General features: G+C 38.7%; 1 protein-coding gene across 3 annotated transcripts in view; it reads right to left on the reverse strand.

Moving 5' to 3' along the window:
- Positions 1–12,460, reverse strand: part of zswim8 (zinc finger, SWIM-type containing 8) — a 62,280-nt gene that overhangs the window by 10,151 nt on the left and 39,669 nt on the right. Inside the window, exons 18-25 of one of the 3 annotated variants that reach the window (XM_056471525.1) lie at positions 11,818–12,040; positions 11,379–11,668; positions 8,097–8,320; positions 7,518–8,009; positions 7,000–7,240; positions 1,770–1,940; positions 1,645–1,687; positions 1,345–1,434 (exon numbers count right to left, since the gene is read on the reverse strand). In XM_056471525.1, the coding sequence (XP_056327500.1) occupies positions 1,671–1,687; positions 1,770–1,940; positions 7,000–7,240; positions 7,518–8,009; positions 8,097–8,320; positions 11,379–11,668; positions 11,818–12,040 (1,658 nt within the window). In that variant the 3' untranslated portion in view covers positions 1,345–1,434; positions 1,645–1,670. Of the gene's footprint in view, positions 1–1,314; positions 1,435–1,644; positions 1,688–1,769; positions 1,941–6,999; positions 7,241–7,517; positions 8,010–8,096; positions 8,321–11,378; positions 11,669–11,817; positions 12,041–12,460 lie in introns of those variants that run through there. The other 2 variants (XM_056471524.1, XM_056471523.1) reach the window with 2 other exon arrangements.

A 12,460-nucleotide genomic window follows, 5' to 3' on the forward strand; every position in this document is an offset into this window, starting at 1 on the left:
ACAGTGATACCATGATCTTCTTAACCAAGGTTATCATATCGTCAGAATCTTATAATGGCCTATGCCTAGAAAGAACAATGTCAAATTTACTATCCCGCCCAGAGACATTGAATTAGGAACACCTTGAATAAGTGGTCATTTGTTTTTTGTATTTGATGTAAAGATGATATAATACAAAGTAAAACTTTATGTACATACTTTTAAAAAGAAAATCATTATATTAAAAACTTAAGGATTTAAGATGCTGATGCTCATTAAAGCATCATAACCGTCTTGTGAAAAGGGTCCATTTTTTATCATTTATATCATTTCAATCCAAGCACTAACAATTTATAACTATTTAGGTATGGTAACTTTGTTCACTGCTTTCTGACTGTCGTTTTTCCCAGATACATAAAATCCACATAGCATCATTTATTAATTTTGAAATATTTCAAAGGACAGCAAATAATCCTGATTGGGAGCTGCTGGTCAAGAGTAAATTCTGAATTATATCCAACAATTATATATACATTTCTAAATCAAATTCTTTAATAAAGTCCATATTAAAAAAAAAAAAGCTGTTGTTGAATTTCCTTGAAACTGCAAGCCAATTATGCCATTTAATATTATGATCAATAAACAGCCAATTTAATTTGATGAGCTGTGTTTTCAAGAGTCCTGACATTTATTATAAAAATAATCTAGGATAATTCACTCTGATTATTTGCATTTGTGATGTTCCAGAACACAGTATGTGTAGAATCTGGAGCAAAAAAGCTGATTTTTAGTTAAAGGTAGAGGTCTGGTGTTTGACAAAGTGAAAACGGGGGAAATTGCTGTCAGTTCCCTCACACAGTCTGTTCACACACTAGCCTGGCAAATACAGTTTAAGATTTAAGTATTTAACCCAGAATATCCTTCTAAAGGAAGTATGTGGAGGACCAATTAAACTCCACGTCCATCTCAGTGGGGATCATTAGTGAGAAAAGATGACAAATTACTCATTTGAAAGGATGCTGAACAGAAGCTGGCTAAAAATTTTCTGCTTCTACATTTTCAATCGTAACATTTAGACCAAGGGAAACTGGCAACATGCTGCGATCAGCATGGGATAAATCTCAGAGTAAAAGAAAAGACATCAAGATGTCAATAACTCAGCTGGAAACTCGCTGTTGAAACCGCTCTCTTCTCTTGTCTGCTGAAGGCAAGGTAAACTGCCGATACATCATTTACAGTCTAGCTCAGCCATTATATCAGATAACAGGAAATGAAAGGAGATTTTAGAAAACTGGTCTTCCCTTAAAGCAGTACTGAGAAGAAAGGTGGACGTACCGAGACGTGCAGCCAAGCCCAACAGCCATTTGACGTCTTCCGTGTATGGGGGACTTCGGGAAAAGTTGTTTGGGTGATCGTTGTGGGCCCTTCTTCCCAACATCTCCAAAGCCAGCATCCCTAAAAGAGAACAGGAACATTTGGCCATCAACCCCTTTGTCCTGCATCACACTGTACTGATCTAGTATTGAATTGGCACATGCACCCAACGTCCTAATCTCCAGGACTTATGAGTACTGATAAAACGGAAATCATGCCTTAATTAATATTTCTCACTGTGAGAGTTCTTTGTCAGTCCTGCAACATGGACTCAACCGACCTCTCCCTCACCTCTCTTGATAATTAATCACCACAATTCAGGACCAGATGGATCCTATTGGGTGCAAAACAGCAACATAAGGACAGGCAAGCCATGCCCTAAAGGATCTGTGTAATTAGAAATCAAGCGGCCTTACCGACTCTGTAGGCCGAGTGGAGGTAGTGCAGGCCCTGCTGGCTGATCGGCTGGCTGTGCTGCTCGTCTTCCATGGGGAAGGGTGCGCTGACCAGTGAGGGAGGCTGAGACGAGAGTCCTGGAAGAGAAGCCCCCTGAATGGCCTGGATGGCGGCACCGGCGTGAACTCCTCCTGCAGGGCAAAAGAAACGTCAGGGGTGTCGACAAATTTGCAAACTGTCCAATAGCATGCCTTTCTAAAAGTCTCTGGTGAAGTATTAAGAACTGTAATGAACTTTTGAATTAATGACCAAACTAACTTTAAATGTATTATGCTGTAAATTAAATCCACGCAACTGGCAAATGATCATAACAGTCTGGAGCATGAGTGTCCTGTGGCAGAATGACCAGCGTTTAGTTTACTCTATTAAATTATTTTCCATTGAAAAATGTAAAGTAAGGGATTACTGTTCACCTTCAGGTAATTCAATTTCTAGTTACTTTTAACGTACTTTCCTTAAATACAGTTAAGTTTTTTACGCATGCTGAAGAAATTATGAATTTATTAAGAAATTCGTTTATGACAATATGTGACCCTGAGCCACAAAACCAGTCAAAAGTGTCTATTTTAGCAAATTGAGTTTCATTCATCAACTGAAAGCTGAATAAATACGTATTCCATTGAAGTTTACTTTGTTATGATAGGACAATATTTGGCTAAAAAAAAAATAATAATAATAATAATTCTGAGACAATTGCCTTTAAATGTGTCTAATTCAAGTGCTTAATGCATATTACTTATAAAAACTGTTTTGATGTATTTACAGTATAAAATGTAAAATCATGTTCTCTCTCTCTCTCTCTCTCTCTCTCTCTCTCTCTCTCTCTCTCTCTCTCTCTCTCTCTCTCTCTCTCTCTCTCTCTCTCTCTCTCTCTCTCTCTCTCTCTCTCTCTCTCTCTCTCTCTCTCTCTCTCTATATATATATATATATATATATATATATATATATAGAACGTGATGTTTACTCACTTCTAATGATTTCTGGAAGAAAAAGCTATAATTTCGACCCATGCACTGTATTTTAGGCAAAAATATATACCAGTGCAACAAGAAAAGTTTGTAATTAAGAAAAGTTTTTTTTTTTTTCAGACATAATTAGAAATGTAATTTAATTCAGCTTCAAAAAAGTAATTCAATAATAATTACATAATTTACATAACACAGAGAATTGCATATGTTGAACAAAGAAACTATTCATACTGTGACTATACTTGACTATACTAAGTCAAGCATCTCAATTGAGATCATGCATGATTATGGCATGTAATTGTACTTATTTTACATCCTGGACATGCACACATAAGTACAATTTTAATTTATTAAAAAAAAGGATCCTCCCGTTCTGTAAACATATGAAAGTCTGCTTTCAGTACATAAATTATTAAATGTAACCAGAAACGGATGCTCCAGACCATCCTTAACTCATTCTCGAGAGTTTACTGAGGCTGTGGATTACAGATGATACCTTTAGTAAATAATGCTCCGTTTCTTGCTAGGATTACTAAAAATCAGCTGAAATCTACTTTATTGTTCTACATAAGAAAAATAGTCACCTACACATTGGATGTGGGTGAGCAAAGTAGCACATTTATCATAATCCTGAGATTGCATACTATGAATATTGCTGGCCTCAAGACAAATTGTTTGTTACTCATTTTCTCAAAGTCCCTTTAATTAACATCACCTGTCAACTAAAAAATAAAATACATTTTTTCCTCATTCTTAGGTAAATAATATTACCATTTTCAATCCACAACCAAGTATTGTGCCCCGATTCTAGTATGACTCAGGTTGAGATGTACGCCGATATTCAATACTCCAATATATCATGATAATGAACATGCACAATATTAAAAATCATGGGCATTCCAAAATACTATAAATAACTATTTATCATTAAATTAGAGTGCCTTTAAAAATATTTAATAATAATAATTACAGTGGTTCATAAAAGTGCCAAATGCTTGGAGACTTCATTGGTTAGCTTAGTAGTTCAAACATGTTCAGATGTTAATCTGGCCTACTACATGCTGAAATATTGATAGGAAATGTTGACTATTTAAAGTGTTTTGTATGTTAACAATGTGCAAAAAGGCACCAGGTTTCACTCAGTGAAAACTAAAAAAGCTTTGAAAAGTAAAATATATATACTGTGCATGTCTCCCATCCTCTCTTCACGTTTCAGTTGAGATTACTTCAAACATCGAATAATTTAAAAAAAGCACTTCACAGCACCTTTAAAGTAACCTTTTTTGCAGCTTAGGTCAATATCATGATAATACCTCATAACAAAATCCACATCACAGCCAGCTTTTTTTGTTGGTGTGGTTACTGCATGTTGCCTTTGTAGGGCAGTATTGTCACTGTGATGAATAAAAAAGACTGAGGCTACTCAGAAACCTAAACTATCCATAAAATAATGTCTTTTTTTGGATCATAAACAATCATGCCTGTAACAACACTTTCACCTGTATGATGTTCATTTGACAGTTATTTGCACTATGCAAGATATGAACTGCTACTCACTGGAAATGGAGTCAGCAATAATGGTGACAGTAAATCTGAATGTTGACAAAAATATGTCAACGTTAAATGCTGACAGAATCACAACAGACCATTTTGAGGGATGTAAACAAAAACAATGGTCCTAACATATTTTCTGTTTTGTATTTTTAATTTCTATAGCTTCCAAGAATCCAAAAAGAGCCACACATTGATAAATAATGCTATGACCGCTGTTTTAACATGAAGTTATGATTAAATTGCCTCTTCTTACAGTTATGAAATAGATTGATAAGCAGAAAATGCTCATGGGCCAATGGCATCACCACATTGAAATGGTCTATAGGCAATTCTGGCTTAAAACATGGTGTAAACAGGGCCTCAGAGACCATAGTTGGGTAAGTTTCAATCGTGTTGAATGAAAACTAAAATATCTATAACTTTAATAGATGTGTGATTAGGGGTGTCAAAATTAATTGTTTCTTCGGTGCACCGCTATGCAGACAATTCGGTATCAGTTCAGTAATAATCATAACCGGTTATTATGTACTGACGTCATTTATCTCATATGCGCTCTGTCATGAGGGAGGCGAGCGCGGGTATTTACAACACTACAGGCGCCAACTACTTAAAAATTTCACTGTGTGTGCGTTTTCTGGAAAGTCTTTCACTGGCACTTACAGCAAAACCCCCTATTTCTCTGCGATTGAGGGAATGAAAGTACTCCATTTCTCTTTTTTTCTCTCTCTCTCACTGTGGCCCATTTCACCTGCTGGCGTGACTTTTACTCTCGGCTGCTGGCGTGACTTTTCCTCCCCTCTCTTTTCCTCTCGGCTGCATGCATTCCCCCAGCTGTACCTGTGCATTGTCGCGGGACCCGACCAGATTTCATGCGGCGCAGGAATACATTTCTGAATAAAGCGCGGCAGCAGTCGGTAATGGCCCGTTTCCACTGAGTGGTACGGTACGGTTCGGTTTGGTTTGGTACGCCTTTATGGCCGTTTCCACTGTCAAAAAGCGTACCGAACCGAACCGTACCGTACCACTTTTTCGGCACCCTTTCGAAAGGGTACCAAACACGAGAAAGGGTACCAAAAGGCGGAGCCACACGCGCAGCTGAACGCTATTGGTTTACAGAGATACGTCATTCGCTTACGCAACAAGCCAGAATGAAAACAAAAAACCCGCTATGTTTGAAAAACAGAGCGAGAGATTTTAGCGGAATTATAAATACATATAATAACGAGCCATGGTCGATCTGGGCTCAAACAAACCTTGTCATCATCTTGATGGACAGCCACAAATCCAAGAAGAAGAGCAGATTTACCCTGTGGCCCGTAGTTTTTTACGAGCCAGTCTGAGGCGCGAGCGGTTTCGCTTTCTTGCTAGCGCGCGTCTAACATTATATCTTAAATAACAAACTTCTTGAGCTGATGATAATAACCTGCGCTTGATTTTTGATGTGCTTTGGAAACCCGATCCTGTCAGACACTGACAAACGCGAGAGTGAAGCGTGCAGAAACAAAGGAGAAGCCGGAAAAAAAGGAGCACATCAAATACGGGCGAAATGTCTGCTATATGTAGTTCTTCTGTAGTTGGTAACATATCGGAGACTGTAAGGGGCTGTATGTGTTTATATATGTTCATTTATTTAGTTATTTAATATAATTACAGACGTTACAGTAGGCTGTCTTTCGCACTGTCTTTGATCTGCAGTTATAATCAACTCATGTTCATTGAAAAGTTAGTAATAAACATTAATAAACAAGTATTTATGTGTATGAAGCATCTGTGTTGTGAGAAGTGCTTCTCATATGATATGTAAGTGACCCGTACAGCTTAATTGTAGATATTTCCTCGAGCGAGAATGACATCGACTGAAACTTTCTGTCATACACCACGCCCACCAAAAGGGTACCCTTGTTAGTGGAAACGCAAGCCTGATAAAGGTGACCCGTACCAAACCGAACCGTACCGTACCGTACCAGTCAGTGGAAACGAGCCATAACTGTGGTGTAATTTTAACAGGAGGGGGCGGTCTCACAATATCGCTCACGAGCTAGCAAGCGCGTGTGTGTGTGTTTGTTTGGTGCTGTCTATGTTTGTGTATGTGTGTGAATGAGAGACAGTGTGGTGCTGTGTGTCCATGTGTGTGTTTGTGTGTGTGTTTATACAGACAGCTTGTTATAGCCACCCCCCAAAATACAACACTGTGTATGGAAAGCATCATCAATGAACCGTGATGCACCGAAATATCGAATTGAACCAAATCGATGGCATGATAATCGTAACCGAACCGTGAGACCAGTATAGGCTTACACCTTTATGTGTGATGTTAAGAGTGATGAAAATACACCACAGTCAGTTACTGTTTTACATTTCAAAGAATTAAAATCAATTCAGATTCTGAACCAGGGATTTCTGAGATGAGAAGACTAGTATTAGGTTGGTCGTAATCTCAACATAGCAGTCTTAAATGCAACAAAACAGCTATTTAAGGTGCCAAATTGACCATTATTTCAACCACAAATAAATCACTAATGTAAATTCAATGAAAGTACTAATCATTTCTTACCAATAGCTGTGAAAGTGTAAAATTTCAGCATTAACCCAACTGAGATTACATATGCTTAAAAGTGTGTTCGGATGGAAGTGAAATTCTACACCATCTTCAACTTGTGTTCCTTACCGGCCACAGTAGTGCTGAGTGGAAGCGCTGCCTCTGCGGTGTGGTATGGGTGAACCGCGATCTGAGTCATGGACGGCACTGGAACACCAGGGAAAGTGACAGCAGTAGCTGCCAAAGGAGGATGTGGGCCAGTGGCCACAGAGAACGGGTATTGAGCACCAATGAAAGCAGGGTGCATTCCCTGAGAAGAGAAACAGGCGCTTTTTAAACCTGGTTGATACGCCTTCCTTAACTCATACACCTGCCATTGAAAAACGAAAAGCCACAAAATTAAATTAAACCAAGGGCACAGTTGTAAAGATAATTACACACATAATCTAGAATGACTCTGCATCCATTTAAATTCTGCCAGAAATGTCACACTAAGCATCGTTGACTGCCAAGTAAGTGTCTACGTTAATGTATAAATTTAGCATTTATCACCTTCAGTTAAGTGCAGGCCAACAATCTTACACACTGAAATAAAAATTCTATGCACAGATAATTACAGCCTATGAATTATATGAAAGAGCTCATACTTGTGGGTAGGCCGCCCCAGACACAGGGAAGACAGCAGGACGGGGGACGTGTTGAAGCGGGTGGCCAAGGTACTGTGGGGTGCAGACGGTGGGCAGATGTGTTTGGATGGTGGTGTAGGGATGCAGGCCTTGCGTGTGCGCCATAGCTGAGCCTGGCAGCGCATGAGATTGGTAGATGGTGGAGCCGACGGAAATGACGGGTACTACTGCAGCTGCGGTCACTGTTGTAGTTACAGCAGAGACACCTGATGAATCCAAAGCTCCGGTGTTATCCAGAATACCACAGCCTAATTCCGGTGGCGTTCTCCCAGCTCCACCATTGGCCCCGCAGCGTCCAGAACCTTCTCGCTGGGAGCCCGAACCACCGCCAACGGTTTGTTCATAAAGCCAATACCACTGATGAGCCACCTCGAATAGGACCTCTGGATAAACACCACCTCCTTTTGCAGCCTCCTCAACGGCCATGCAAGCTTTCTCCAGCATTACATTGTCCTGAAAAGCAACAAGCAGATGATTTTGATTAACATAAAAATCTGATTACAGTCATACAGAATGCATGTGAGCTGTGCTGGATGGTACCTGCTCCTTGCACTGCACCAGGGCTCTCTGAATCTCATTGGGGTTCAAGGCATGAGCATGAGGCAGGCAGCTCAACGCCAGCTCTGCCGCAGCTCGCACCATGTTAGGATCACGTGCACGTGATGCACGGTCTGCCAGTGATGCCACCTCTGGAGGAGTGAGGTGCCCATCCCAACATTCCACCAGGATGTTGAGAGCAGCACTCCCAATCTCCATAGCCTGGCCTGTGGAAACAAAACAGAAGAATTAAAAAAATAATTGTAATTATATACAGTATATGTCCAGGTGATTTATTTGATCTTTTCACCCATCTAAATCTATCCATACAAATCAATAAAAATGTTAAATCCATCCACCTATATCCATCAATTAATATCTAGCTGGACTTCTGTCTATCAGCATGTATGCAGTCATGTCTATCTACATCTATCAGTATGCATTCATGTCTATGCACAAATTCTCATTCATATATCTGTATCTACCCACATTTAGATTTCCATCCATTCATCCACATCCATCCATATTAACCCATCATCCATCTAATGTCAAACCGTTTTATAATTACACAATAATAAGATCTATTTTATAAAGCAATTAGGGGTATATTGGATCACAGTTGATCCACGATTTGTACAAACCGCGATCCATAATTCGTACGGACTGCAACCCACGATTCGGAACCCACGTGACCCGCGGATTAATACTTTTTTTTTAAACTTGTATTAATCCTAAATTTGTACCGATCACAGAGAGATCACCGCTTGTGTCATTCAAATCACATGTATGAAAGCATTTAGGCTTTCCTGTAAAATATAATGATGACGGAAGAAGTTGTGGTGGGTTATTCAGGATGTGGTGGGTTTCATTACAGGTGTTTTCTGTCACTAGTTGTTAAGCCTGCACTAATGCATTCAGTGTAAATGCATTAACAAATTATAAATGATGGTGATTTGCATATGTTTATTAATCCTTTGAATCACTGCATTTAAATTTGGGTTTGAAAAATGCAAAAATCAAGAAAGAGATTGATTTAGTTCACAAACAAATTATTATTTAGTCAAATAACACAGAAGTACTGGGACAACAGTTTATAATTTCTATAAAACCGCTGATGTTTATGCAGGAATCCTAAAGGTAATTTCACTACCTTTTTAAGACTTTTTAAAAACCTTCTTGGAATATTTTAAGTTCTCATCAGTATTAAACTTTTAACTTAATAAACAGTTGTAGTTAAATAAATCAATGGACCACAACCATGCAAAAGAACTCAGATAAGCTCGAAAGAATCAAAGCTTGAAAGAATAAATTACGTGGTTGTTTTCAGCGACAGGCTTCAGTCACTGTTTAAACTCGACGATTCCTGGCCTGAACCAATTGCATGGATCGAGTGCACCAAAAATAAATATATTTGTTTTTTCTTTTTGGAGTCAAACACTTTGGACGTTTGAACAAAATTTAAGACCTCGTAAAAATGCGATTAAGACTTAATTTTCTCATATTTGATTTGTCAACTTTTAATACTTTTTAAGACCCCGCAGACACCCTGTTATGATAAAGATTGAAATCACCATCATATGCTCAAAATCAAAAGTTACAGGCAGCAATTTCATTATTTAACCAATAGGTGGCGACAACCAGCCATCAAAAATATGCCATTGAATAATTCTTCAAAAATGACACATCTAGCAATGAAAAATGAAGTTTTATGAGTGAATAACTGAATAATTTATTGAAAATGAAACTAAAAATAAATATGGGTTGAACGAATTATAATGTTAGATTTATACATTTAGCGTCATCAGCAACAGTAGCAGTAACTGTTAAAAAATTTTTTAATTTTACAATTTATTTTTATTCAGCTGATATTTTCTTCATTTTATTTTTAATAAAATTACAGTTTCTAAGTTTTTCTTGTTAAAACCAAATGTTTCTTGCAGTGCTTTTGGCTGATCCGAAAAAATGGTCCGATCCGTGACAAAAAAAACGTTATATGAACCGTGAGATTTGTGATCCGTTACACCACTAAAAGCAATAGTTTAGAACTGAAAAAATTACATACATGGTGTTTTACATTTTGAGGTAAATATGACAATCTAGAAAAGATCCTAACAGGAAGCCTAGGTGTAAGACAATAACTCTTTGTCTTTATGCACTTCCAGACCATCCGAAAGGGTCCCAACGACTGTGCCTTTGCCACTATACTGCCAGGCTGATTAGCAGCAGCTATGCATTTTAATAAGTGCTGATGCTGACGAGATCAGGACCAGGGAGGTTCTAGAGCCAAGCTGACTCCTGTACTTAATTTGCAGGCTTTGTTTAGATTGGTCTCCACCTTAGATTTGTCCTGTTCCACAGCTCTCTAATAATCTATAAAATACAACGCAACACTGCACTATACAGACTTCTTTTACACTTCTTGAAGACTGCAGCTACAGTGAGTTCTAATAAAAATAAATAAAAAAAACCTTTTAACAAGACTCTCCTGTCTTCGCTTCTAAATTCACAACCTTATCATCCATGCATCAACTACCCATATCTAGGGCTAGACAGAATCTGTGGACATTTTTTGCTATTTCTGCTGAGAGTTTTGCTAAAAATCTGAGGATTTCTGCAAAATTACTTTTGCAGTATCATAGCTAAAACCTTAATATATGAACTAAAAAATAATATGCGCACGCAGATTCCGTGTGGGCCTACCCATATCTGTCCATCCTTCCATATTCAACTATGCATCCAACCAACCACATCTAACCATCCAGATATCAATCCTACCATATTCATCCATCCATCATCTACAGTCAGAATTATTAAGATCAAAATTACTAGCCCCTTTAAGCAATTTTTTTTCGATAGTCTACAGAACAAACCATCACTATACAATTACTTGCCTAATTACCCTAACCTGCCTAGTTAACCTAATTAACCTAGTTAAGTGACAGATAAAATAAATCAGTTATTAGAAATGAGTTTTTAAAACTATTATGTTCAGAAATGTGTTGAAGAAATCTTCTCTCCGTTAAACAGAAATTGAGGAAACAAAATAAAGAGGGGGCAAATAATTTTGACTTCAACTGTACATCCATATTTATCCATCCAATCTACCCATCCATCATCCTTGGCATCTATCAATCATAAAGCCATAACTAACGATGCATCAGTCCATAAATCATGCATTCATCTTTTAAACATCCACCCATCATCAAACTATCCCTCACCATCAATCTATTTCTAACCCTGGAGTAGTACTATAGTAGTGATCACTGCAGAGCAATCGTTTCTCACCTGTAATCCAGGATACGTGTGAGGAATACGTTCTTGATAGCCAATTAGGAGACACAAAATTATGCAGGCCAAGGGCGTACAGGCCGATCTCAAAGGCACACAGATGTAGGTTGCGGTGTGGCCCCTGGTGGCCTCCGCTGGCAGAGGGCTGAGTGAAAATGGAGGTGGAGCTGTTTCCACCAGCTTTAATCAGCACAGTCTTGGCCAGCTCAAAGTAAAAATGGGCAGCTGCCTCAGACGGCTGGTTGGGTACGTGTGGAGCATGGCATTCGGGCCGACGACCTTTATACCTAAAAAAACAGAGATAATGTCATAAACTGCAAAGAAACTGAAGTAGGGAATATGTTCTGACTCAGAAGTAAATCAGCTAACAATTGTTTTTGAGATTATGGAGTGTGGTACAAGCACTCAAAAATAAGTTCAAACAGGATTGTCTCACCTGCTGGTGTCAGTACTCTTTGCTCTGGCGCCTCCTCCAGCTCTGCGTGAGCCGCTGGATGATGAAGAGCCTAGTGAATCAGAGGAAGAGCTGCTAATACTGTCGCTGTCCTGACCTCTCCCCCAGGAAGTAGCGGTCCAACCTCCTCGAATGGGCCGTCGGCTGAGAGTAGGAGAGCTGTCAGAGGTGGTCTCTGGAGCACTGCTGTCTATGCTTGCCATGCCTAAAAAAACATGCAAGAAGAAACATGACTTTCTTTTGCTCTCAAATTTCTTAATGCAGTCTAGTATTGGGAGGTACATCAAGTTTAATCAATCAATCAATCAATCAATCAATCCATCCATCCTTCAGTCTGTCTGTCTATCTGTCTGTCTGTCTGTCTATTCATCAATCGATCCATTTGTCTATCAATCTAACCATCAATCGATCCTTCAATCGATCCTTCAATCGATCCTTCAATCGATCAATCCATCCATCCATCCAATCCATCTATCCATCCGTCTATCCATCCATCCATCCATCAGTCTATCCATCAATCTAACCAATCTATCATCAATATATCCACCAATCAATCTATCCATGCATCCATCCATTCAATCTATTTATCAATCTATCCATCAATCAATCTATCCATCTATCATAT

The sequence above is a fragment of the Danio aesculapii genome, chromosome 13 (assembly GCF_903798145.1).
Source record: "Danio aesculapii chromosome 13, fDanAes4.1, whole genome shotgun sequence".
In the NCBI taxonomy this organism is placed as follows: domain Eukaryota; kingdom Metazoa; phylum Chordata; class Actinopteri; order Cypriniformes; family Danionidae; genus Danio; species Danio aesculapii.